The 26,708-nt window shown below is 39.9% G+C and overlaps 1 protein-coding gene and 1 pseudogene across 5 annotated transcripts in view; both read left to right on the top strand.

Annotated features, from left to right (window-relative positions):
* SLC44A1 (solute carrier family 44 member 1) overlaps positions 1–26,708 on the top strand; it is a 214,712-nt gene that overhangs the window by 48,136 nt on the left and 139,868 nt on the right. For all 5 annotated transcript variants that reach the window (XM_022600292.3, XM_089913488.1, XM_089913489.1 and 2 more), the window contains exons 2-3: positions 3,324–3,413; positions 14,122–14,264. In XM_022600292.3, the coding sequence (XP_022456000.1) occupies positions 3,324–3,413; positions 14,122–14,264 (233 nt within the window). The remainder of the gene's footprint in view (positions 1–3,323; positions 3,414–14,121; positions 14,265–26,708) is intronic.
* LOC111188109 (Y-box-binding protein 1 pseudogene) lies at positions 3,420–14,115 on the top strand (annotated as a pseudogene).

Consider the following 26,708-nt stretch of genomic DNA (forward strand, 5'->3'; position numbering starts at 1 on the left):
GACTTGCTTGAAAAATTTCAGGGCTCATAAAACATCTCTCTTTTTCACTGTGCCTATAGGATTTTAAATTATTGGGTTGGCTTCCAAATTTTGCTGTGTGAGGAAAAACTAATGGAGGTGTTTTTGCTCTTTACTGACTAGTGCAAAATGAATGATATTTTCATCAGATTTGGTTTTGTGGCCACAGACCTGGGTTGAAATCCTGGTTGCACAGTTGTGAAACCTTGGTCTGATTACTTAACTTTTTTTTTTTTTTTTTTTTCTTTTTAAAATTTATTTATTTATTTTTGGCTGTGTTGGGTCTTCGTTTCTGTGCGAGGGCTTTCTCTAGTTGTGGCAAGCGGGGGCCACTCTTCATTGTGGTGCACGGGCCTCTCACTATCGTGGCCTCTCTCGTTGCGGAGCACAGGCTCCAGACGCGCAGGCTCAGTAGTTGTGGCTCACGGGCCTAGTTGCTCTGCAGCATGTGGGATCTTTCCAGACCAGGGCTCGAACCCGTGTCCCCTGCATTAGCAGGCAGACTCTCAACCACTGCGCCACCAGGGAAGCCCCTGATTACTTAACTTTTGAGCCTGAGTTTCCTTAGCTGTGAAATAGGGATGATACATACATCAGAGAGCTATTTTGAAAGTAATGTGTATAAAGCTTTGGGTATAGTGCCTAGTTAATAGTAGTCAATAACTGAAAGCATTAAAAACAGTAGCTAAAATGAAAGATGCCACCATTAAGTCAAAATTTTAGTAATAGAAGGGGAAAAGGTGAATTTAATATTCTTTCTGTCCTTTTAGTGGAAAGGTCCACCTGGTAAAGGGATATTTTTACAATAGCGAGAAGGTTAACTGAAAAGTGAGTATTGATAAATAAGAATTATAACCAAGAATTAGTGCTTACTGTGTGACAGATGCTCACATTTAATCCTCAGAATAGCCTATGAGGTAAGCTGCCCCTCCTGGAGAAGGTTTTCTTTATCTGAGTGAGGTGACTACCTCCTTTTTTTGTATTCTTCTACTCCGTGTTGTACTCTATGTTTTATATGTAACCCCTACCCCTTCTCCACTTCTCATCCCCAGTGAAAGGTTTTCTATGTATTTGGCCCAGAAGTGGCCCACAGTAAGTTGACTGTTGAGATATTGAATCTTTGTGTCTTTTTGGTCAAAATGAAATTCTACCTTCTTTATGTTATAGGTAAAAATTTAAGCATTAAAAGCTGAATGTTGGTCTGAAGTAAAAATACGAAGAAAATAGTTGTGGATAAAGAAAATGCTCAATCAGTCTGAGACTTGCCCCCCGCCCCCCTGCCTTCCCCTAATACATACTGTTTGTTAAGATAAACAAATATAGTATTTCAAAGTAGCCATTGCTCTGGAAATCACCTTAGAGTAAATGTAATGAACTTCAAAGATGTGTCCAAATTCTGTGTTTGTAAGTAATTTTACTATAATGGGTATTATTCAAGCTTGAAATTATTTAATACAAAGAAACATTCTTTATTCATACTATGAACAACTGTCTTCCAAAACACAGACCACAATGTGTGCATTCTTATTTGAATAACACAGGGAGTAATGTCAAATTATTTTTGCAGTTTTTTTGTCATTGCACAAATTTTCACAAAACTGCATTCCTGACCATAGATTTTTAGAGTTGGAAGGAACCTAAGAGATTTAATCTCACTTCTTCCTGCCACCCAGGGAGATGAAGCGTTTTATCCAAAGTCATGTAGCTAACTAATGACAGAGCCAAGGAGAGGACAGAGTCCTTTATCCAGTTGCCATAGTGTTATATTCCTCTGGAAAACACTGCCTACTCACTCTTGGTTTTTAATGCTAGTTAGAGTCTTGGTGTGAGGGTTTTTTCCATGACTGACTAGTGCTCTTTTGTTTTCTTGTGTGGGTGTCTGGGAACAAGCTATCAAGGGTGGTGGTTTTTGTTGTTGTTTGTGAAAAACTAACAGTGTATAAGACACTAAAGAAGGGAAAGGCATTTGTCTGGTTAGCATTTAGGGGTCAGGAAGGAGTGGTTGTAGCTCCAGCGCTTTGCCCTCAATATCCATACGCAGGTATTTTAAAGTTGGGTTTCATAACCTGGGGTCTGAATTCCCTAAACTTTTAAGAAAATTATGCAACTATATGCTTATCTCCTAAGAAAAGAATCTGTAGCTTTCATCAGGTTGTCAAAGTTAAAAACTGTTTTAGAAGGAGAGAAAGCTAAGCAAACCTGATTAAGAACTGGGTCCCCACTCTTGAACTCTATGTACTAATTATACTAGAGAGCTCTCTTATCTCCTTACCACACCTTGTGCTGGTGTCCTTTCCTACTGACAGGCCTTCTCCGGATAGCTTCCTGGATCTTGTCATGGAAGCCACTGGAGGCCCTGGCCTTCTTTTTGCAGGAACTTTTCCCATAAGTTTCCCAAGGCTACCTTCTCTCTCCCTTCTCTGCTTACTGTTTCCAGGAAAAGGTGTGAGACTCAGGGATTTTTGTTCATTAGAAAGCTCGAGTGTTATTTCAGTTACATTCTGGTTAAAGGGAATTTGTGAGCTGATTTGAGAAACTAAGACTATCGCTGTATGAAAAAAAAATGCACTCAATTCCAATCAATACTTTGCAAGTTAACTTTTAGAATGCCTTTAGCTTTTTAGTTAGGGAATCTTTGTGTTTGATCTAAAAACTCTTTACACTTTCTAAAAACAGAATGAAAATCTGTGGATGGTGGTTTAGGAGTTGCCCAGATCTGTCTGTAAAAGTGTTTTAATTTAGTTTTTTGTTCCTGAATTTTATTAGACTTAGAAGAGTCTACCCCTCAATAGGAATTCATAATTAAAGAGCTTCCTTCCTAGATGAGAACATGTAGAAAGCACGTTCTACATTTTTAAGTCTAGCATCTGGACACACAAAGAAAAAGCTACCACCAAGATTGATGTTGGAAGAATTTGTTTGTTTATTAATTTAAAAAAGCCCTTACTAAGTATATACCATGAACCCTCAAGCATCACGTTGGACGCTGGGAAATGAGAAGTGGTCTCTTCCCTTGCAAAGTTCATGCTCTGCTAGGGGCACAGCTCAATCAATAATAATTCAGCATGCTAACTGCTCTAATGGAGGTACCAAAACAGCATTGGAATCAATCCTGGCCAGGAAGAGAGGTGGGTGTTAGGATAAAATTCACAGAAAGGTGACAAATATTTGAGGTTCCTATTGAACTCAAAGGTTCAATAGGAATTTGTCAGGAAAAGAAGGGATCTAGGTATCGATGGCATGTTTGCACCTTCCTAACTTTAACTAAAATTCACATTTACCACTCTCTTTGTGTTTTCAATTAGAGCTCCAAACGAGAATGGAAGCCACTGGAGGACCGTAGTTGCACAGACATACCGTGGCTGCTGCTTTTTATCCTGTTCTGCATTGGGATGGTAAGAAACTCACAGATCCTCAGAACTTGAACTCATGATCAGAGGGGATGACGGGGAGTTAGTTTAAAGAGGGAACTTGTTATTTATTTATTTACTTATATCTGTAAATAAATAAATAACCCCTCTTGAATTGCTTACATCTGGAAGTCCTAGGATACCATTGAAGCAGGTTATTTTTCCCCATACAGTTAAGTGGTATTTGGAACCCCTTGACTTTTTTTTTTTTTTTTGGTTTGCATGAAAACTGTGGTCAAAATTAAGGAATAATTGAAACTCTATCTCTTTGACTAGCCCATTTCAGAAAGCCAGGTAATTTGACCAAAATATCCGTGAACTATGATCTTGATGGGATGGTGAGCAGAGCAATGGTCATGGGGTCAAGTCCTGAGTATTCATCCAACCCAGTCACACAAACCTGATGGTTATTTTTTGTGCCATTCAGTTTCCTTTCAGGGACTTGGTGTTCTTTTGTATAAAATTAGAGGTTTTGCTAGATGATATCTACAACGCTTCCAGTTCTGACATTTTTTAGTTCTTCCTAGAAGGAGGCTGGTTTCTCCCTGCTTCTTCCTCCTTCGACCCATACTAGGCTCCTGCTGCCTGCTGTGTCTACTGTAATAAGTGGCATCTCTCAGTCAGAGGTCACGGGAGCTGGTGATTTTCCAGTGGGTGTGGAGGGTGGAGGAGCAGAGTGCAAAGTGCTGGGGCTGTGCTTACTCAGATTGCATCCCCGCTCTACCCTGCAGGGGTTTCCACACAGGGTTCAGGGACTTTAGTGTCACTGCCACCAGTGTGCTGGGCTGGAAAAAAGGTAGAAAGCAGCTGTTTTAGAGCTAGCCGATATTTCGAGCTAGCAAGCACTTAGAAATCCTCATCTGGTGCATCACCCTCATTATATACGTTAAGAAATCAGACCCCAGAGATGATAATGAACATCCCAAGGCCACACTCATAGTGAATGGCAGAGTTGGGAACAGAGCCCAGGACTCTTTACCTTCCAGGCCAGTGCTCTTTTCTGCCACTTAGTTTCCTCTCCCTCGAGGGGATCAGGGGATCACGCAGACAGTATTGTTCTCTCTTTCCTTAGGCTTTGCAGCTGGAAACACAATCATGCTACCTCAGGCACCCTTTTTTTTTTCACTCAAGTGTGAGTGTATTTAACCTCCTTTTTCCCATACCTTTCTTTTTTTTTTTTTTTTTTTTTAGGAATCTTGTTATTTTTTTATTTATTACTACTTTTTACGTAATCCTATTTTGTGTCTCTCTGCGGCTGCCCACCTCGAAAATGTCATTTGAGAAGCACAGAACAACCCTATTCATGGCTAATGGGCATAAGTATAGGCACCAGTCCAGCTTCTGAATCAAGGAAAAGAAAGCAGTGAACTCTGATGAGATATAATAAATCCAGTAAAATAAAGAGTGTTAGTTTTAAAGATAATAAACAGCTCAGTTTCATCAAATCTAGGATATTTAGAAAACATCAAAATACCCATTTCCTAACTTAGGACTTGTAAGATGTTATTCAAGAGTCTACTTAGTTTAATGGAGTAGCAACTGAAATGCAGCATCAGAGTGTGGAGAACATTCTTTGCTAACAGAACTAGTCCACAACCTCTCCCCACCCCCGAATTTCACCCTGGGATAAATAGCAGCTGACCTTTCAAAATTATGTTTATAAAAATATGTACCTGCCACCCGAGGTGCTTTTGATTTTCTGTGCTAAAATAGCTCAGGAAAGTGCAATCATTAATGTTAATAGGCTGATTTGGGAGTGACCAGAGAGTAGGGAGCCATTTGTTTACTGAAACGTTGTAATGCAATGGTAATTAATATAATGTTAATTTCAGTGTGATGGTAATTAAGACCCACTGTGTGTACTTTTAAATGCAGGCATAGCATTATTTGTTTTGGAATGATTCTTTTTATGGATTACCATCTTGGAGCTGAGCTAACATCAAATTTTGCCATGTGGAAACTGGAGAAATCTCAAAGTTCTGTTGCACACCTTACTGGCACAACAATAGACCAGAGTTTTTTTTTGGTCTTCTGAGTATGTGTTTTGTATGTTTTTTAAAAGTTGTATTTTGTTTTTGCCTTTGGATTTCATTCCATAGTACCTTTCAGAGAAACATTCAACAAATATTTTTTGAGGATTATCATGGGCTTGATGCTTTCATATATGTATTTATCTCACTAAATTCTCCCAGTTACACTATGAAATGGGTTTTATCCCCAGTTTACAGGCAAAGTGTAGTGAGATTAAGTATTAGCTTATCTAAGAATATACTGCTGCCCATGAAAGGCAAAAATAGAATAGGAACCGGAACTTTCTGCCTATATTCTTTTCAGCTAGTGGCCCAGTTGCTTCTGCTTTTATAGTCAATCTTTGCAGCCCATTACTCAAACTATATCTTTACTCACTGCCCTTACTTGCAGTTCTTTGCTCACTCCTTGGTATCTATTCTGTAGTTCTGAAATATTTTAACATCTTGTCATCTTTTACTCATTTTCACCATTAAATCTTTTTATTTATACATGTTCATCTCGTCATAAATACTTGTACTTCTCTTTTATTTCTTCCCTTTTAAGGTTTTTCCATGCTTGTCTAGAACTTAGAGTATTTTTCAAAGTAAATTGCTATCAGCCTTTGTGAGCGCTATCGTCTTCCACATTCGAACTTATTCAATATTTTGAAATTATTGGACATATGCTTACCCTGTTCTAAAAAATTACATGTAGCATTGTACTTCTAAATTTTTATTTTCCATTAAGATAGTAAACAAGTGGTTCTTAACACTAGCTGCATATTGGAATTAGCTGGTATTAGAATAAAAATACTCGTTCCTGGGCCCCACCCCAGTGAATCTGATTTAATCTCTATGGTTCTAATGTTCAGCCAGTGTTGAGACCTACTGTTGTAGGCACGGATAAACTACTGAAGAGTTTTAAGCAAGAAATGATATGGCTGGGTTTAGAAACATGGCCCTGGTAGCCAAAATAAATGTAAAGTCATTGTAAAGAGGGAAGAGATTTCAGGCCACCAGTTCAGAGGCTGATGCAACAGTTCAGATGAGTCTAGATAAGAGGTGAAAAACCTGAAATAAGGAAATAGTAAAGGAGAGGAGAGAGAGTGAAGGAGCGGGATCAATTATATTTGGTGTCACCAGTGTTGCGGGCAAGTGGGAAACAGATAAAGGATGACTAAGAGATTCTTGTGTTATGGGTTCTGCGTAAGCTTTTTCAGCTCAAATCCTACTCCAGCTCCTTGTAGGTTCCAAACCACAGTTTCTGTGCACATGAAGGAATAAGAGTGGGATGGATAAACAAAGTACTACTTTGTTAGTAGCCAAGCAGTCACTTGATTATGCCCAGTTCCTTGGTAAACATGACCTGTGGAATGAAGCTTGGCCCACATGGACTCAAGGTTCTTCCCACCTTGGATAGTCTGACTTCATTCTGTCCCAAGTAGAGGTAGATGTGAGAAGAGGAAAGGAAAGAGATCCACCTGGACCCAATCTGCCCAGATCATCTTACCTCAAAAGTCAGGAAAAAGAGGAGTCTGGATGGTCCTAACAGGAGTACGTACCTTGGAAAATAGAAGACACAGATACCTCCTACAACTTACCCCTGATCATTATTGCTGCTTACTTATGGACTAGGTATTGTCCTCTGCACTCAATACAGATTTAATTTTCACAACTGCCCAGTGAAGTAGATACCACTGTTATCATCATTCCCACTTTACAGATAAGGAGGCACAGTGGTATGTTGAATAACTTGTCTAAGATTACACAGTGGCGGCAGCATTGAACCCAGGGTAGAAGAGTTAGAAGGCAAGACCTCAAGAGATAGTCAGTCCCTTCTTTGTTGCCCGGAATTGGGAACAACGAAAGAAGTTGCTGTTAAGAACATGGACCTGTAGGACACAGTAACCTCACCTGCCAGTTAAATGTGGTCTAGTCAATATTTCAGACTCTGAGCAAAGAGTTTAGCATTCCTGCTTCCTCTAGTGCAGAGTTAGGACGCTAGAGTCCTCTCACTCCATATCCTAGCTGTGCAGTCTAGTCAGGAACGGTGCTGCTAACGGAGATACGGCATATGCAGGAAGGGGAAGTGGTTTGGGGAAATGTGGAAGGAGGTGAGTTGTGGACATGTACAGTGTGTGGGTAGGGATAAGCAGTTGAAAATACAGAGCTGGAATTTTGGAGAATGATCTGGACTAGAGCTGGATTTAGGAGCCATTATAGGTCTGCATAGGTTGTCCCTGCAGACTGCTTTCAAGGACCTTTTTTATTTTATAGCCCGTAGTCTAGTTCTTAGAGCATAGTGTTTCTACCTCATTAACTATTGTGGAGTATGCAGCACAAAGTGAAAGACTCAAAGGCTCACTGCAGTGTTTCGTCACCTGTGTGATGGGCTGTGCCTTGGCAGGATGATAGAATAGGAGGAACAGCATGCCAAAAATCACCTTAAGGTCACCTGATCCAAGTGGCTACCTACTTTCTGTTAAATCTTTTGGTTTTTCTTTTTTTTTTTATCATTGTGGTAAAATATACATAACTTAAAATATATTATTTTAACTATTTTTAAATGTACAGTTCAGTTAAATCCATTTACTTTTAATCTACATCCCCTCCCGCCCCTTCCCCACTCAGTCATTATAGTGGATCAAAAGGGCCTATACTTCTCCCTGGAAGTATACCCTGAAAAAATTTACTCTGTATGTACTTTCCCTTAGAATCATAACATTTTGGAAGTGGAAAGGGCTTTTGAGATTAATCTAGTCCATTCTTAATGACAGGTAAGGAGACTGAGGCTCAGAGAATTTAAAGTGACTTGTCTGGGATCATGAGTATTTGCAAAAGAGCTGGGTTCAGTTCTCAGTACATATTCTTTGTCTGTGTTTTCTTTTTCATTGCTCGAGCTGCCCATGGAACTGAACCTCTCTCTGATTTTGCTCCCTCATGCCCCATTATTTTTCTCTTTTGAGAACACTTCCGTTCTTTCAGGGTGAACTTTACGTATTATAACCCTTTGTACCTTGCATGGCATCTTGCGTTTTTATGTGCTCAATAAATGCTTATTGAGTGGATATTTCCTAGACTTCCAACCATTCTTGTTTTTTTCCTCTTTCTTAGAGTAATGTATCCTATTAAACTTTAAAGAAATCCAGAAATCTGGCAGATTGGCAAAGCTTTTAACTTTGTTTTTGAAATTTGCTTGCATAAGTATTAGTTCTGCATCAGGCATTCTAATTCTATCCCGTCTGCTGGGTCCTAATAGCCCCCTTGTCTCAGGGTTCTCAGAACAGGAGGAAGAGAAGCCAAGTGTTACTCTGAAGTCTGACAAATTAGTTATTAGCAGACTGACTCCAAGTGTTGATTGAGATAAGAGAGGAAGTCTTTGAGAAAAAAGCCTGGATATATTTTCATTAATCCCCGGGAGAAGGCTTGTAAGCCTTAGTCTTTTTCCCCCATCTTTTTATCTTGAAGTATGCTTCATAATGCCATATTCATACCCCATCCCCACCCCTCATGCATGTTTTGTTGACTTTTTTTTTTCTTCAGAGAGAAACTGAGGCCTCTGCCTTGCTCAGTTGCACGGTAAATGCTCCACGTGTGAAATTCAAACATGCTTGTGAAATAAAATATGTCCCTTTTTTTGACTGAGAGTGAATGAAACTAAGCCAAAACTCTTACTTAAGTTGAACTAATAAACCCTGTGATGTGAAGGGGAAATGAGCACAGTTCATTAATTAGCAAATTGTCTTTTCTCTGACGTAGGCAGTAGGTACTTATTAGTTGCCAGATCTTGCCTGTGATCTACCATCCCTGTATCCCTTTATCTGATTTGAGTCACCTCCTGTTTGTTATTAGATTTGTCTGCTCCTTCTCTCTCTCTTCAAATAGCAGTTCTGAAAGCACTTCAATAGCTTAGTCATTTTAAGATTTTAGCCAGGATTCTCTTCCTTACTAATAGACTTACTTTCTCTCTAGTGATTGCTCCCTGCTCTAGGTGTATAAAAGCTTTCCTCGTCCCCCTTATCATTTGCTTAGTTAATGTGATTTCCTTCTGTTGAGTACGGCCCCCATCCGCCTCACGGAGCCATTAAATTATTGAGTGCGTTCTGTAAAATTTCTCTCAGCCTATTTTAATTTCATGTACCACATTTTTTCTCATTTGAAACTGTATTGCTTCCTGCATTTGGATTTCACATTTTTTTAAAAAAGGAGATTGTCTTTTTAATTATATTTGGCCTAGTTCTCCATTGTCACTACTTGTACCATATAGGAAGTCTCTGGAATAACAGTCTTGGTTTCTTTCTATCTTATTAGCTTCCTATTCTCCTTCCTTCTCCGCTGCAGCTTTTTACCCTCTCCACCCTAACGCTTTAGGAAGCTACTAAGAAGTTTAAATGGCCTCTGTGAAAATATGTCAGTGTCCCATTTTACCAATATATATGGAACATTTATAATTTATACTCTGCCTACATCCCAGAGGGATATGAGGTGGCTTATGATTTTTTAAAAAAACAACACAAACACACACACATGCACAAAAACCACATGTTCCACAGTATTGTTAAAAATAGTCATAAAGGGAAATCAGAAACCATTTAAGGCAATCTGTAACACAAAGTACTTATAAACATAAGAAGAATATTTGTATAAAAAGTGAAAGAAGAACATAACCTTTTAATTATGCAGGGGCTTTCCTATTTTAGACTAGTAGTGAAAGAAGATTGTAATTGTGGTCTGAATGTTTCTGTGTCATAACAAAATGACTGACACTAGTTCTCACTTTCCCTGACCCCTTAGAAAGTCTTGTCTAAAGTAGAGAACTGAAGTTTTTGGCTTGTCCCCAATTACTGTTGTCAACCTCTTTAGTCTTTCTCACTAACAGGCACCATACATTGATCACCTGCCATGTACCAGACCAGCTAGAAGTTAGAGATGCATTATCTCATTTAGTCCTCATCATTAGGCTGTGAAACAGTTGATATTACTTTGTGTCAGAGATGAGGAGGAAACATCTAAGTGGGTAACTGGATCAAAGTTATACAGGTAGTAAGTGGTAGAATGAGGGTTTGAATCCAGAACTTTCTGGATTCCCTTTCTATTACTCTGTGATCCTTCTTGTTAAAGAGCTGTATTGGAAAAGTCAGCCATGAAACCTCCAATATTTACCTCCACCTCCAGTTTTGTTTAGTGTAGGGCTTCTTAATTTGAAGTTCAAGGATATGCTTAAAATGGCATGCTGGGAGAGCGGACCCCAGAGAGCCCCGAGCAGCGCCACCGCTTCCGCCGACCTAGTTACCATCACAGCCTGGGAGGAGCCGCAGCTGCTGCAGGGGGCCCCAGTCACCGTCGCCGCAACCAGGAGCAGCGAGGCCGAGACCCGGCAGCCGCCCTCAGCGCTGCCAACACCACGCCCTGCACGACGGGCAGCGGCGGCGCAGGGCGCGGCGGCCCAGGCAGCCTCATATCAGCAGCGCCTGCCGGCGGAGACGACAAGGTCATCGCAACGAAGGTTTTGGGAACAGTAAAATGGTTCATTGTAAGAAACGGGTAGGGCTTCATCAACGGGAGTGACACCAAGGAAGATGTGTTTGCACACCAGACTGCCGTAAAGAAGAACCCCAGGAAGTACCTTCACAGCGTAGGAGATGGAGAGACTGTGGAGTTTGATGTCGTTGAAGGAGAAAGGGACGCGGAGGCAGCAAATGTTACAGGCCCTGGTGGAGTTCCAGCGCAAGGCAGTAAATGTGCAGCAGACCATAACCATTATAGACGCTCTCCACGTCGCAGGGGTCCTCCCCGCAATTACCAGCAGAATTACCAAATCAGTGAGAGCCGGGAAAAGGATGGGGGATCGGAGAGCGCTCCTGAAGGCCAGGCCCAACAGCGGCGGCCCTACCACAGGCGAAGATGCCCACCTTACTGCCTGCGGAGACCCTATGGGTGTCGACCACAGTATTCCAACTCTCCTGTGCAGGGAGAGGTGATGTAGGGTGTTGACAACCAGGGCGCAGGAGAACAAGGTAGACCAGTGAGACAGAATACGTATCGGGGTTATAGACCACGATTCCGCAGGGGCCCTCCTCGCTAGAGACAGCCCGGAGAGGACGGCAATGAAGAAGATAAGGAAAATCAAGGAGATGAGACCCAAGGTCAGCAGCCACCTCAACGTCGGTACCGCCGCAACTTCAATTACAGACGCAGACGCCCAGAAAACCCTAAACCACAAGGCGGCGAAGAGACAAAAGCAGCCGATGATCCACCAGCTGAGAATTCGTCAGCTTGTCTGCTCCCGAGGCTGAGCAGGGCGGGGCTGAGTAAATGCCAGTTTACCATCTCTACCATCATCCGGTTTAGTCATCCAACAAGAAGAAATGAATACGAAATTCCAGCAATAAGCAATGAACAAAAGATTGGAGCTCAAGACCTTAAGTGCTTGCTTTTTGCCTGCTGAGCAGATAACTAGAGCTATCTGCATTATCTATGCAGCATGAGGTTTTTATTATTTTTACCTAAAGACGTATCTTTTTGGTAATGACAAACGTGTTTTTTGTTTTTTTTTTTTTAAAAAGCCTGGTTTTTCTCAATACACCTTTAAAGGTTTTTAAATTGTTTCATATCTGGTCAAGTTGAGATTTTTAAGAACCTCATTTTAATTTGTAATAAAAGTTTACAGGTTGATTTTTTTCAAAAAAGTCAACAAACTGCAAGCACCTGTTAATAAAGGTCTTAAATTTTTAAAAAATGGCATGCTGATTTGCACATGTATATGTATGTTGGGGAGTATACCTATTTTTCTCATGTCTTAATATTGGCTTGAAGTTCTGAGGTGGAACTAATTGCCCTGCAGTCTCCTTGGAGGAGTCAGGAGAGAGGGAGAGGGAAACCAGAGTGAGGGTGAATGAGTGAATACTGACCAGCCTATGCCTAACTCCAGTGCTAGCAGTTAGCTGTGCTTTGAGGCAGAAGGGTACTAACATGTACTGAGACAGACACTTTACATTATTATCTTAGGTATTTGTCACAGCAGCCTTAGTGGTAAGTGGTTTTAGCCCCAACTTAGAGATGGGTAAAGTGAGGCATGGAGAATTAAGTAAGTTTGTCCAAGGTCACCTGAGTAGAAAATGGACTCATCAGTATTCCACCGATCGGTGCAGGTTTATCTGATTCCAAAGCCCATGGTCTTTCCCTTACAACACGTTCTCATTTCTAGCGACTGTAATAGCCAGCATTTATTGAGCTCTTACTATGTGCCAAACAGGATTCTTACCCCCTTGCTGGATTGTTTCATTTAATCCTTACAGCAGCCTTAAGAGCGACACTCATTATCTTCATTTTACAGGTGAGTAGACTGAGGCACAGAGAAGTAAAATAACTTGGCAAAAGGATCAGAGGGTGAGAGGGTAGTGAATCAGGCATAGTCTCTGCTCCAAGTCCACTTTCTTACAAAGCGTAGTTTCAAGACGTTTTCACTAGGTAGACCTACACTCTCTACGCTTCCCCCTTCATTTTCCTTACCTGCACGATAAACATAGAGGAGCTATTTAGAAAAAAGAGTTTGTTTGCCTTTTTAGGAAAGCAGGTTTAAGGGGGAAATCCTTTGAGGCATTGCATATGAGTACGGTATTTACCAGTGTAGACCTGAGCTCTAGCAGCCTGCTTAGGTAAGCACTACTCATGATACTTGGCTATGATGAGTGAAACAGTGATAATCTCTACCTTTGTTCGTCGCTTTAATAAAGATAACAAAAAACTCAGCCTTTTTAATGACCGTGTTGCAAGAATATTTCTTAACCCCCGTCCTTTCTCCCAATTCAGTCAGTTTATTAGTGGTGACTCACCTTATTTCCTGTTCTTAATGCCCAGTAGCCTGCAGTTGAGTGTAGGGTTTTATTGCTTTGCTTTGGTCAGTGCATCCTCAATTTAGCAAGCATGATGCAGTTCTGAAGGAAGTACCATTTGCCTTTGGCACTGTGGCGAAGCATATTCCCATGAAATGAAGTGACCTTTGCGGCACACGGACCCAGTGCCTCACTCTCTTCAAGTCTCCAATATTCAGAGCGTGGCGGTGCTTCATGGTATAATTCTTTGGCTTGTATACAACTTTACTGCAGGAAGGGAACAGAAGTGTTGTGTGTACTGAAGTGATAGTGATTCAAAACCCACATACCTATTGTTCTTTGAATTTTTGTCTTTCATCTGTGGCTGTTGTTCATTTAACAGAACTCTTTTACAACCAAATAAAACTAAAGAATGAAGAAAGCTGGGTCTGAGTCTATGCTCTGATCTTTACTAGCTTCTATGGCCTTGGGCAACTTATTTATGCTCTCTGGGCCTCAGTTTCCCCATCATCAGGATTAGAGAAAATGTATGGGAAGCATCTGGTACAGATCCAGGCATTGAGCAGATGTTCAATACAGAGAAGCTGCTATTATTATTGTAAAATGCAAAGACAACCTTATGATGTAAAAGCTTGAGATTTGTTATTGTAGCAAATAGTGTTACCCTGTGGACTGCTTTGTATATCGCTTATGTGAAATCCAAGGAAAACAGTGAAATAGTGTTTGCAAAAGGAAAGATAGCTCTTTGTTCCCTTCAAGGGACAAAAGCAGCTCATTATTTTATCAAGTAGTGACTGTTGCTATTGAAATGGTTTATTTGTATGTTTTTTTCTGTTTTTTTTCCCCTAGGGATTTATTTGTGGCTTTTCAGTAGCAACAGGTGCAGCAGCAAGACTAGTGTCAGGATACGACAGCTATGGAAATATCTGTGGGCAGAAAAATGCAAAGTTGGAAGCAATACCAAACAGTGGCATGGACCACACCCACCGGAAGTGAGTAGACTGGCTGAATGGTGAACACTGGAAACTTTGAAGGGGAGGGGGCATCCTGCTTTTCTTACTGTTATAAAGATAATATCTTACGGAATATTATTTTTATATGTTTCCTGTTGATGTTTTTTAATTTTCTTTTTAACTGTCCACTTGAATCATTTCTAGTTTTGGTCTATAAATACATTTTCCAGGAAACAAAATTAGGTGCCATGTTAAAATGGGCTACCTTGAGGTTTTAATGAGTAAATGCGTGATTTGAGAGGGTTACTCTTGTACTCTGTTTTCCGACTCACCTTTAGGCTGTACACTAAGTTTTAACACAGAAAATAATATAATATTTTTCTTCCTAAGAGTGTACTTGATGGAAGGCAGAGGGACAATGGATTTTGACACATTAAAGTTACAATAAAGCATTTTGTGCTGCATCATTTATAAGTACACATTGATTTCCAGTTTTATAAGAGATGTATTTGCTTTGTCAGACTTTGAAATTTCTTTTGGGTTCTCAAGGTTCAGCGTTTGGATTTCACGAAATTCCTGACTTAATCGCCTCTTTTCTTCAAAAGAGCTATTTTTTCATTTTTAATGTCTTTGGGGAAAATATATTTCATCAGACATTTTATGTATGATAGTATGTTTGTTCACACTGTATTTATGCCCCATCAAACTTTATTAGACAGCGCTAATAAATAAATACAGGTCTTCAGAATTAACCGAATTAATTTTAAGGTAACAGGTTAACCAATTCCATTAATGAACTTTATAGGAAAAGGCTAAAGCAGATAAAAACATTTTTTAGACTGTAGTTCTGTTATATTTGGGGGGATATAATAACTATATTTACTGTTAGATAAATCTGTTGGTTAAATCTGGGCCCCTAATTAAGTAGAAGATTCATTTGATAAATGCAAAGACTTGAAAAAAATCCAAATAGTTCATCATATCTTAGAGATATTCCTCCATTTAATGAAGGAATAATGCAGTTCAAATAAATAATTCTAAATAATGATCATGAATACTTGTATAGTATGCCATAGTCAAAAAGTATATAATACCAACCTGTGGGGTAGGTGTAGCAGAGGCCTTAAAGAGATTGAAATGACTTCACCAAAAGTCTGGTGGGCAGTGGATGTCCAAGACAGACCATGGACTTTTCTCTTGATAGGTACCTGCATCCCTTAACAGAAGAAGTGAAAATTGGACTCTCAGAGCATAATTTGGAGAATTGTTTCATTTGTCCTTCTTTTTGATTGCTTCATGAAATTAACACAAATTTTAGACTTTGTGTTATTTGTTGTAGCAAATCTACCCAAACTTCTTATTTTGAAATAATTTTAGACTCATAGAGAAGTTGCAAAAATAGTACAGAGTTCTGCATACATATATATTTTTGAAGGTACTGTCAAATATTTGTAACTTTTTAATGCTGTTGACATGTACCAAACATAAAGTATTACCATTTAGATAATTGAGGAGACAGGAGGAAAAGGCTCTACTTCCTCAGGTCTACTGCTGAGATGAGGTCATGATCTTTCTTATGGCTCCCTTTTTAACTTGCTGGTAACTCCAAGCATATTCTTACCATAAAGTTTGTGTAACTGTCACTTCATCCTTAAGCTTATTAGGTTCATTTGATCAGTTTTTAATTTCAAATCCTCAGATTATTCTATGTATATTTTGGCCTCTTGCAAAGAAAGCCTGCTTATTTTTCTGAAAAAGTGGTTCCCTTTCCTTGAATGCGTAGCACAGTTGAGACACATTCATGGATAGCTTGTAGGGTAGTGTCCCAAGTATAGCTATGCCTTAACTCATGTATATATGTTTAAAATTTATTTTTTAAATTTTTTATTTTATTTTATTTTATTTTTTGCGGTACGCGGGCCTCTCACTGTTGTGGCCTCTCCCGTTGCGGAGCACAGGCTCCGGACGCTCAGGCTCAGCGGCCGTGGCTCACAGGCCCAGCCGCTCCGCGGCATGTGGGATCTTCCTGGACCGGGGCACGAACCCATGTCCCCTGCATCAGCAGGCGGACTCTCAACCACTGCGCCACCAGGGAAGCCCTAAAATTTATTTTTGATCTCTACTTCTTCTCTGCATATGAACATTTTAGCACTGAGCCATCTAAGTATTTCTATCTATAAGTAATTTTTTAAATAAATGAATGGTACTGTTTTGAACGTATCTTTCTCAGGTAAGTCTATACTATTTGGATTTGAGAGGAGGTAGAAAATCTTTGTGTTTGTTACCTATACTCCATCCTTTTTTTTTTTTTTTTTTCCTGCCAAATGCATTGGTTTCCTCCTTTTTCACACATACATCTTTGGCTTTATTATGAATACCATGCCCTTCCATTCCTATAGAAATTTTTATACCTGTTTTGTCTGCTGTTACCTCAACTTGACCTTGATCATTTTCTCCCATCCCTTATCCTCAGCCCCTAGTTCCTGGTACTTACTAGAACCTCCATACATAGTTGTTGAATAAGTTAATGAATGAATCCTCTAAAATCTTGAATACAGCTCTTTCTTGCCTTCATGAATATTGTTTCCTCTATCAGAAAAAAACAAATCCGCTTATTCTTCATGTGGCTAAATTCTATTCATCCTTCAGCTCTCAGTATAAATGTTACCTCCCAGAAAGGTCTTTTTTAAGCTCATAATTTGTCTCATTTTATCCTGTAATATGTGTAATTATACATTTATTTTGTGATTATTTGTTAAATGTTGGTCTCTTCTAAGTTCTGTGAAAGCAGAGGTGAGGTCTCTTTTGTTCACTGCTGTATCCTCAGTACCTGGAATGTAGTAGGCACTCAATTAAACGTTTGTTGAATGAGTAAATAAATTTATTTATTTTTTGGGCTTCCTTGGTGGTGTACTGGTTGAGGGTCCGCCTGCCGATGCAGGGGACGTGGGTTCGTGCCCTGGTCCGGGAAGATCCCACATGCCGCAGAGCGACTAGACCCGTGAGCCATGGCCGCTGAGCCTGCACATCTGGAGCCTGTGCTCCGCAACGGGAGAGGCCACAAGAGTGAGAGGCCCGCGTACCACAAAAAAAAAAAAAAAAAAAAATTATTTATTTTTTTGAATATGTTCTCAAAGTGAATTACTGAGTCTGAATATTTAAAGGTTATTAATGCATATCACTAAGTGCCTTTCCATACAGTCTGTTCCATTTACATTCCCACCAACAAAGTGTCTGAGATTGCTTTATCTTTGCTAGTATTATTAGTTTTTGTACTAATCTGATCAACCACAAAGTGGTGTTTTATAGTTTTAATTTGCATTCCTTTGATTATTCATGAATGTGACCCCCCCCCCCCCCCCCCCCCCCCCCGTCGCTGCCGCCCCAATGTTTGTTGGCCTCTCATGAAGACTGTTGTGCCAGCATATCTATTCTTGGTCTTCTTATCTCTAATCTTCTCCATCCTTTATACTGTGATAGGATTAAGTTCTTTGAAGCACTTTTTACTGTCATTTCCCTGCTCTAGAGCCTTTCCTTTTGTGTGATTATCTACAGTATTGAAAATGAGCCCACTTAGCCCTACCGTGACCTAGACCCAATGTACCTCTTCAGTCTTAGCTCACTGTTTCTCAGTGTAGTGATACTACTGTCCATGGTATTCAGTTTATTCTACCTCTGTGCTGTCCCTCTACCTCTCTGCCAATCTGAATTCTTGAAAAAATGTGGGTCTCATACCCTCTCTATGGAATATTTCAAAACTAACTTTATCCCAAAACTTTATACTTGGATTTCTATTTCCTTTAAGTTGTTCTCTAATTATACTGTGCTTCTTATCTGCTTGTATTAATGATCAGTTGCTAGGAAACAATATTTCCATAAACTTAGTGGCTTAGGACAGAAGACATTTATTATGTCACAGTTCCTGTGGGTCAGGAATCTGGATTTGCCTTAGCTGGACTCCTGCTTCAGAGCCTCTCAGAAGGCTGCAATCAAGGTGTTGGTCAGAGCCGGCGTTCTGCTGGGGAAGTTCCCCTTCCAAGCTCAGGTGGTTGTTGGCAGCACATACCCCTTGAGGATTGTTAGACTGAGAGCCTTAGCTCTTTACTGGCTGTCAGCCAGAGGCCACCTTCATTGCATGCTATGTGGGCCTCTCCACATGGCAGCTTACTTCAAAGCCAACGGGGAGGGAGTCAATACAGAGAGTCTGCTAGCAAGATGGAAGTTACAGTCTTATGTAATGTAACTATGCAAGTAAGATCCCCTCACCTTTGCCATATTCTACTGGTTAGAAACAAGTCACAGGTCCCACCCAAACTTAAGGGGAGGGGTCTGAATTGTAGGAGGTAGGGATAATTAGGGCATCTTAGAGTCTCAGTGCCACACTGCCCAACTCTGTCTCCCTGGAGCACCATGTTTTGTATGACTCCCAAATTTCAAAAACCAAGAGTTGTTTTTTCATAAGGGCTTATTGAATTGCAATAAAATAGGAAGGAGGTAAGTCAAGAGAGTCATGGGAAGGGAAATGTCTTTGACCTGTTCTAACCAGAAAATTTAAGATACCAAGACGACTGTAAGAATTCTATAGTAGTAAAGAAAAGTCTGTGTTTATTTTTTTAATCGTTCTAATTATAATGTGTTCTTTTTCTCCAAATAATATTTACTGTAGTAATAAAGATGTATAGGAACATGGCAGACAATATTTTATGAGATACTGGAAGGCTTCAACTTCAAATGGATTATATTCCCAAAGTTGATTTTTAAGTCAGTTGCTTGAGATGTATAAAACTTTTCTGCCTAGAAACAATGCTATAAATAAAGTTCTGACACTGGGTCAACGTAGAAAAGCTCATTTATCTTAGAACCATAAAGTGCCAGAGATGAAAGGGATCTTTAAGATTATCTAATAGGTAACCTCCTTAAAGCATTGCATCAAATATTTGTGAGTGCCAACTAAGGCCCAGAGAAGAAAATGACTTGTATTTATAGCTGAGCTATGGTATTAATGTTACTGTAGAGCATGGGTGTGGCTTATAGCCATTTTTTTTTGGTAGTGGGGATTGGGATGGTAATAATATATTTTGAACTCTGGTTGGCAATTCCAAAAACATATCTCTTCTGCCACATTCTAGATTGCCTATCATTTTCAAAACCATAAAGCTAGTCTTAGGGCTTCCCTGGTGGCACAGTGGTTAAGAATCTGCCTGCCAATGCAGGGGACATGGGTTTGAGCCCTGGTCCGGGAAGATCCCACATGCCGGGGAGCAACTAAGCCCATGCACAACAATTACTGAGCCTGTGCTCTAGAGCCCGCGAGCCACAACTACTGAACCCGTGTGCCACAACTACTGAAGCCCACGTGCCTAGAGCCCATGCTCCACAGCAAGAGAAGATACTGCAATGAGAAGCCTGCGCACCTCAACGAAGAGTAGGCCCCGCTCACTGCAACTAGAGAAAGCCAGCATGCAGCAATGAAGATCCAACACAGCCAAAAATAAATAAATTTTTAAAAAAACAAAAAAATAAAATAAAGTTAGTCTTAGAGTGTATGTGTCAATTTTTAGACAGAATCATTATTATTATAGAAATTGTTCCCAGAAAGGAAGCCCCATCTATTTTCATCTTATTTAAAATTTATATTTATTTATTTATTTTTACAGTAGGTCCTTGTTGGTTATCTTTTAAATATAGCAGTGTGTACATGTCAATGCCAAACTCCTAATCTATCCCTCCCTCCTTCCTTCCCCCCTGGTAACCATAAGTTCATTCTCTACGTCTGTGAATCTGTTTCTGTTTTGTAAATAAGTTCATTTGTATAAGTTTTTTTTTTAGATTCCGCATATAAGTGATATCATATGACATTTGTCTTTCTCTGTCTGACTTACTTCACTTAGTATGATAATCTCCAAGTCCATCCATGTTGCTGCAAATGGCATTATTTCATTCTTTTTATGGCTGAGTAGTATTCCATTGTATATATATATACCACATCTTCTTTATCCATTCATCTGTTGATGGACGTTTAGGTTGCTTCCATGTCTTGGCTATTGTAAACAGTGCTGCAATGAACATTGGGGTGCATGTATCCTTTCGAACCATGTTTTTCTCTAGATATATGCCCAGGAGTGGGATTGCTGGATCATATGGCAACTCTATTTTTAGTTTTTTGTTTTTTTTTTTTTGCCGTACGCGGGCCTCTCACTGTTGTGGCCTCTCCCATTGCAGAGCACAGTCTCCGGACAGGCAGGCTCAGTGGCCATGGCTCACGGGCCCGGCTGCTCCACGGCATGTGGGATCTTCCCGGACCAGGGCACGCACCCGTGTCCCCTGCATCGGCAGGCGGACTCCCAAACACTGGGCCACTAGGGAAGCCCGTATTTTTAGTTTTTTAAGGAACCTCCATACTGTTCTCCATAGTGACTGTACCAATTTACATTCTCACCAACAGTGTAGAAGGTTACCTTTTCTCCACACCCTCTCCAGCATTTATTGTTTGTAGATTTTTTGATGATGGCCATTCTGACTGGTGTGAGGTGATATCATTATAGTTTTGATTTGCAAATCATCAAATCATCCATCAAATCTCTGCTTTATCCTTATCAATTTGGATAAAGCAGCAATGCTTCTAGTTCTAAGATACCTGAATTAGTGTATATGAGAACTATATGGGGGTAAAGCATCTAACTCTGTTGACCCCTGGTAAGGCGATTGGAGGAGGGGAGGTACTGTGTTTCCTCCATGGATAGTCCCTTTTTCTGGTTGCTTGGGATGGGAGAGGCTAAGGCAAGGTGGCAGTGGCTCTTAGTATACATAGGCTATCATAAAGCTGGGTGAGGGTATGTAGGGAACTGCTTTTAACCATTTTGATATAGGCATTATATTATTAATAGAACTCTGTTCTCCATTCTGCAAACAATCCTAACATACAGCTTAGTGTCCACTTTCTTTGTTGCTCTAAGAAGTTTTCTCAGCTTATCTCACTTATCAATATTGATCTTTCTGCAGAGGTTCTGAAGGTACCTCTAATACACAAATTTTTTGTGTGTACTTTTTTTTTTGCACAAATCTAATGTTCTTCTTTATCTTTTTGGCTTTTCTCTAAGGAAGCCATTAAAGTCCCAATCACTGATAAAAGCTCTGTGGCCCTAAAATGCCTCTCAGATTTCAGATGAATCAGTGTCAACAAGATGTGCAGGAAGTAGAGGTCTGAGGAGGTTGATGGCACGTATGTGTGAGTAAAAATCCATAGGGGGCATTTTATTTGAGACCTTTTTCAGTTACCTTCATAATATTTAGCAGGGTATCTAGTGTGAGTTTTACTTCTTTTCTTTAACTGTCTCATTCCCCAGAAATCCACAGCTTAGAATGTTTGTGCTGGAAGGGCCCTTGAGATCACTGAGCCCCTTCATTTTTTTTTTTATTATTATTATTTTTTGTGGTATGCAGGCCTCTCACTGTTGTGGCCTCTCCCATTGCAGAGCACAGGCTCCGGACGCACAGGCTCAGCGGCCGTGGACCACGGGCCCAGCCGCTCCGCGGCATGTGGGATCTTCCCGGACCGGGGCACAAACCCACGTCCCCTGCATCGGCAGGCAGACTCCCAACCACTGCGCCACCAGGGAAGCCCCGAGCCCCTTCATTTTATAGGTGAAGAAACTGGGGTCTAGGAAACATCAGTGACTTGACAAAGACAGTAATACCAGGACGAGCTCTCCACTCTCCATGTTTAGTATAGTGCTCTTTGCATTATATGCTATACTGTCTCTGGTAAGCTACACAGTGATTCTACTTTCTCACCCTTTTCGCTTTTGGGGCCTCTCCCTTCCAACATTTAAAGATGAAAGAAACTTAGTAGAACATGCAAAGAAGAAAGGGCAGGTTATATAAATCAATAAAGTTATAACTAAAGAAACTTCGTAAGGAACCAAAGCACCTATACAATCTCTGAAGGCTTTGAATAATTTGGAGGCAATCTTGTGTGTTTCTTTCTCTGTAAGATAAAGAATATGAATTTTAATGATGAAATGCATTTTTCTCATTTCACATTTGTATATTTTTGCCATTTGTATGTGTTAAATATTCATTGAAAAACATGTAGCTTAAAATTGGCAATGTTACTTTCTTAGTAAGATCATTGATTGTTTAATAGGCAATAGTCTTATTTTAAAGAAACTGTCTATTTTTATAATCTCTGCATGGATACAGAATAGGACTTCAGGGACTTCCCTGGTGGTCCAGTGGTTAAGACTCCATGCTTGCAGTGCAGGGGCCCCGGTTCGATCACTGGTCAGGGAGCTAGATCCCGCATGCTGCAACTAAGACCTGGCATAGCCAAATAAATAAATAAATAAAATATTAAAAAAAACAAAAATAGAATGGGACTTTAGTGGCCACTGAATCTCAGAATTCTGTAGGTTTAGTGTCTGGTTCAGTCTATCCCATGATTGCTAATTACCTTATTAACTTTTTCCCCCTGGTTTCTTTTTTTTTTAATTGAAGTATAATTGATATACAATACTATATAAAGCTTATTAACTTTTATGATGTCTTATTTATTATTTAGGGGGTTGGTAGTGATATTATACCCATATGAAGAATGTGTTCACATTTTAAACTACTCATGACCAGACTGCCAAGCTTTCTGGGCCTATACTCTGCCATATAACCATATATTTTAGGAAGAACTTAAAAAAAAATTAGTTATCATATAAAACATAGACCTGTTTTGGAGACTTTTTAAAGAGTTATCAAATCTTGTTGACTATGCATATCTGTCTCTGTTTGCAAAAAAGAAAGACTAGAAAAGTAAAGATAAAATTTGCTAGAATATTCACTTTGAGGATCCTTTTATCAGCTATGTACAGTTCTTCATGTTTACGTCGCTAGGGCTTATTTCTCTTCCTCCCAATGACTTAAATCAAATTACTGCCTACTGAATGACTATCCTTCACCATTCTTTAAAATTCTGTTTATTATTTTAGTCGTCAGCAAACATTTATTGAAAATCTACTGTGTGCTAAAAACCTCTATTAAGAATAACAAAATAGGAAACAACCTAAATGGCTGAAAAGAGAGGTTTGCTTTAATTCATTCATTCATTCATGAATTATATTTTTTGGCCATCTTCTTTGGGTTAGGCATTGGAGATTATACTCCTGAGAAAAATAGGCACACTCTTTTATCTCATGGAAATTACAATCTAGTAGAGAAAACAGAACTTAATAATATCATCATATAATCACAAATGTTATTACAGCTGTCAAAAGTGTTATGAAGGGCGAGATATAAGGGCACCAGAGTGGTTATAACAGGAGGACCTGGTGCAGTCTGAATACTATGGAACGGTAAAAATGACAGTATAGAATTATGTCCATTGACGTGGAATATCCACATAACATTATTAAGGGGAAAATAAAGTTATAAATCAGTATATATAGTGTGATTTTTATTTATATATATGAAAAATATATGTACATAATAAAGTATAGAATGACATGAAAATATTAACAGTGTGATTAACTGTTGAATTATGGGTCATTTAAATTTTCTTTTATGCTTCTTTTTTTCCTAAGTTTTCTACCATCAGTGTATATTATTTGGGCAATGAAAAAAAAATTAGAGTTAAAAAAAAGGAATTCACAGTCCCTGTCCTTGAAGAGCTTGCGTTCTAATGAGGAAGACAAAATACACAGATAAACTATGACAGTGCAGTGTGGGGCATCCTATAAAAGTGTTGTATATTGAAAGCTGGGTGACTCCAGTTTCCTGGGTTCCTAACTGCAGGCTGGTGGGGACAGGAAAACAAGGCAATTTGGTGGTAGCACTGGGAGCACTATTGTGTTCAGTTCTACTGCTTCTGTAACAAATTGCCACAAACTAAGTGCCTTAAAACAACAAAGGTTTGTAAATCAGAATTCTCTGCACAGCACGGCTCAGCTGGTTCCCTGCCCCAGGTTTCACAAGGCTGACATCAGAGGGTTGGCAGGGCTGTGTTCCTTACTAGAGGCTCTGGGGAATGAACCTTCTTCCAAGTTCATTCAGGCTGTTGGCAGAGTTCAGTTCCATGTGGCTGTAGGACGAACTTCCATTTCCTTGCTGGCTATCAGCCAGGGGTCATTCTCAGCTTCTAGAGGTAACCTATGTATTCTGTAGCCTATATATTCTGTGGCTTATGGTCCCTTTCCTTCAACAACAGTGGGTCAAATCCTTCTCAGGCTTCAGTGTTTTCGACTTCCCCTTCTTTAGGGTTGCCTCTTAGTTCTAGATTGTCCATGTGGGTTAGAGAATCTCTCAGCCAATGACTCGGGGTTCAGGAACAGAGTCATTCAAAGTAGGGTTTTTTTAGAGCCCCAGTTCGGTGAGTTGGGGGTTCAGAGCAGAACTTGCATTCTAGCAGGGGAAAAATCAAATAAAGTAGATCTGTGGAAGGAGGGCACACGTAGTGATGATGGTGCAGGAGGGAGCTGATGATGGATGGTCATGTGGGTTCTTGGCCCAAGAGGCAGCTCCAAGAGCCCACCTATAGTGAGGATGAGATTCCGATTAGAATGCTAAGCTTGGTTCTTGTTGGCTGAAGAACATCGTCTACAGGTTGGAGTTCTGCAGGCCAGCCTAAAGCCTGATGAAAACTGGTGCACACAGTAAGGAGCTCCCAGCTCTGTCTTGTGGAGTTGTAGAAACTTAGGAGAACAGAGGTAGCACATTTATCCGTTGTGCTGGGTTTTATGGAGTGTCCCGGGTATTCTTCAGAGCAACCCAGTAGATATCTGCTCATTCCCGCACTTAGGGATAAGTTTGAACAAATGGAGATACTTTGAGCCTTTGTTGAGTTTGCCTTTGCTTTGAGGGAAAGCACTGTCCTCTGTGCCCTCCTGTCAAATACTCTCTGACTGCAACATTAACCTACCACCGGTCCTAGTTTGGCTTGACACAAAAAAGAGCAGCCTAGATAGATACTTCACTTGAACTTGCATTTGGGGACTCATTTGCCCACAAATTTACAAGCATTTGGAAACAGTAACATTTATGGTGTTCTATGGAAACTTACTGTATTATTTATGCAATTTTTTCCTAATTTTTCATTTTTTTCTCATGAAAGTTGTAAAAATGATAGTTAAACTTTCAGAAAGCAGATTTATGATGTCATCTTTGGAAAATAGTTTTTGTCATTTCATGATTACACCCTCTTTATCCTGAGTTTTTAAAACACTTTTTACGAAGTAGCGTCTGTATTGCTAGTGAAATTCTTCCTTTAGGAAAATACTTACTCTGGATAATACTGCTAGCAATTTGAAAGAAGAGATCCAACTGCATGCCATAGGAAATTCAGGACTTGAAAGTCAAAATGTTGAGCAGATTCTAAATAAGGAAGTAAAAAGCCACTCAACAGAATTAGATGATAGGCATACACCTAGGCAAAGGAGGGATGATTGCTTTCTCTGTGTTACCTGCCTAGGTTGTATACTTGACATATCTAAGTTAAACAACTGATTGCACATCCTCAACCTAGAGTCTTACTACTTGGGTTGGTTCCAGGTTAACCAGACAGCTGTAAAGTTTCTTTGTTATTTTGTCATTGTACATAAGCTTATGGATATGACCTTTGTAATATACTTTAGGTTATTATGAACCACTTCAACTATGAACTTTATAGTCATCAATTTGCAACCTACTTATGTTTATCTGGATGTGAGAGTTGAGGGCAACTGAGAAGTTAGAGGGTATACAGTCCACACATGACCACACTCACTTCTGACACCAAATGCAAGTTCAGGGGTCCACAAGACCACCCTTAGTTTCAGTAATTTTCCAGAAGCCCTCACAGAACTTACTGAAGTCTGTTACACTCACAGTTACAGTTTATTACAAGGAAAAGCAAACAGATGTAAGGAGATGCTAACAGGAGAAGCTGTACTGTTGTTCTCTCCCCCTGGAGTCAGGGCATGTTACTTGCTTGGCATTGATGTGTGATAATATGCATGGAGTATTGCCACCTGGGAAGCTCAGCCAAGCTTCAGCATTCAGAATTTTTATAGGGCTCCATTATGCAAGCATGATTCATTACCCATGTGGCTGACTCAGTCTCAGCCCCTTCTGGTCAGGCTGATACTATATGATCCAAAACTCCTGGTCTATATGACATTGCTGATCTTTCTAAGAGTGGTCAACTTCCACCCTAAATCCTATCTGGTGAGGCCCACCTCCAGCCTTCACATTGTTGACTACCTGCCTTAACCTAAATCCCCACGCAAATAAAGACACTCCTACAAAGCTTAGAGATTAACTCCCCAAAGCCCAGGGCAAAGACCAGACCTCTTTCTGAGTAGGTTAAATTTGTTACTACCCACTGGGACTCTTTAGATTAAGTTGCATTTTGTAAAATGCATTTTCAAGATGAAATTTAAAATATCTTATAGTCTTATTGAGGTATAACTTACGTATAATAATTTATCCATTTTAAGTGTACAGTTTTGGTAACTATACAGT

This window comes from Delphinapterus leucas, chromosome 6, assembly GCF_059928025.1.
Source record: "Delphinapterus leucas isolate spDelLeu-1000000601 "Yukka" chromosome 6, BTC_Dleu_Yukka2, whole genome shotgun sequence".
In the NCBI taxonomy this organism is placed as follows: Eukaryota; Metazoa; Chordata; class Mammalia; order Artiodactyla; family Monodontidae; genus Delphinapterus; species Delphinapterus leucas.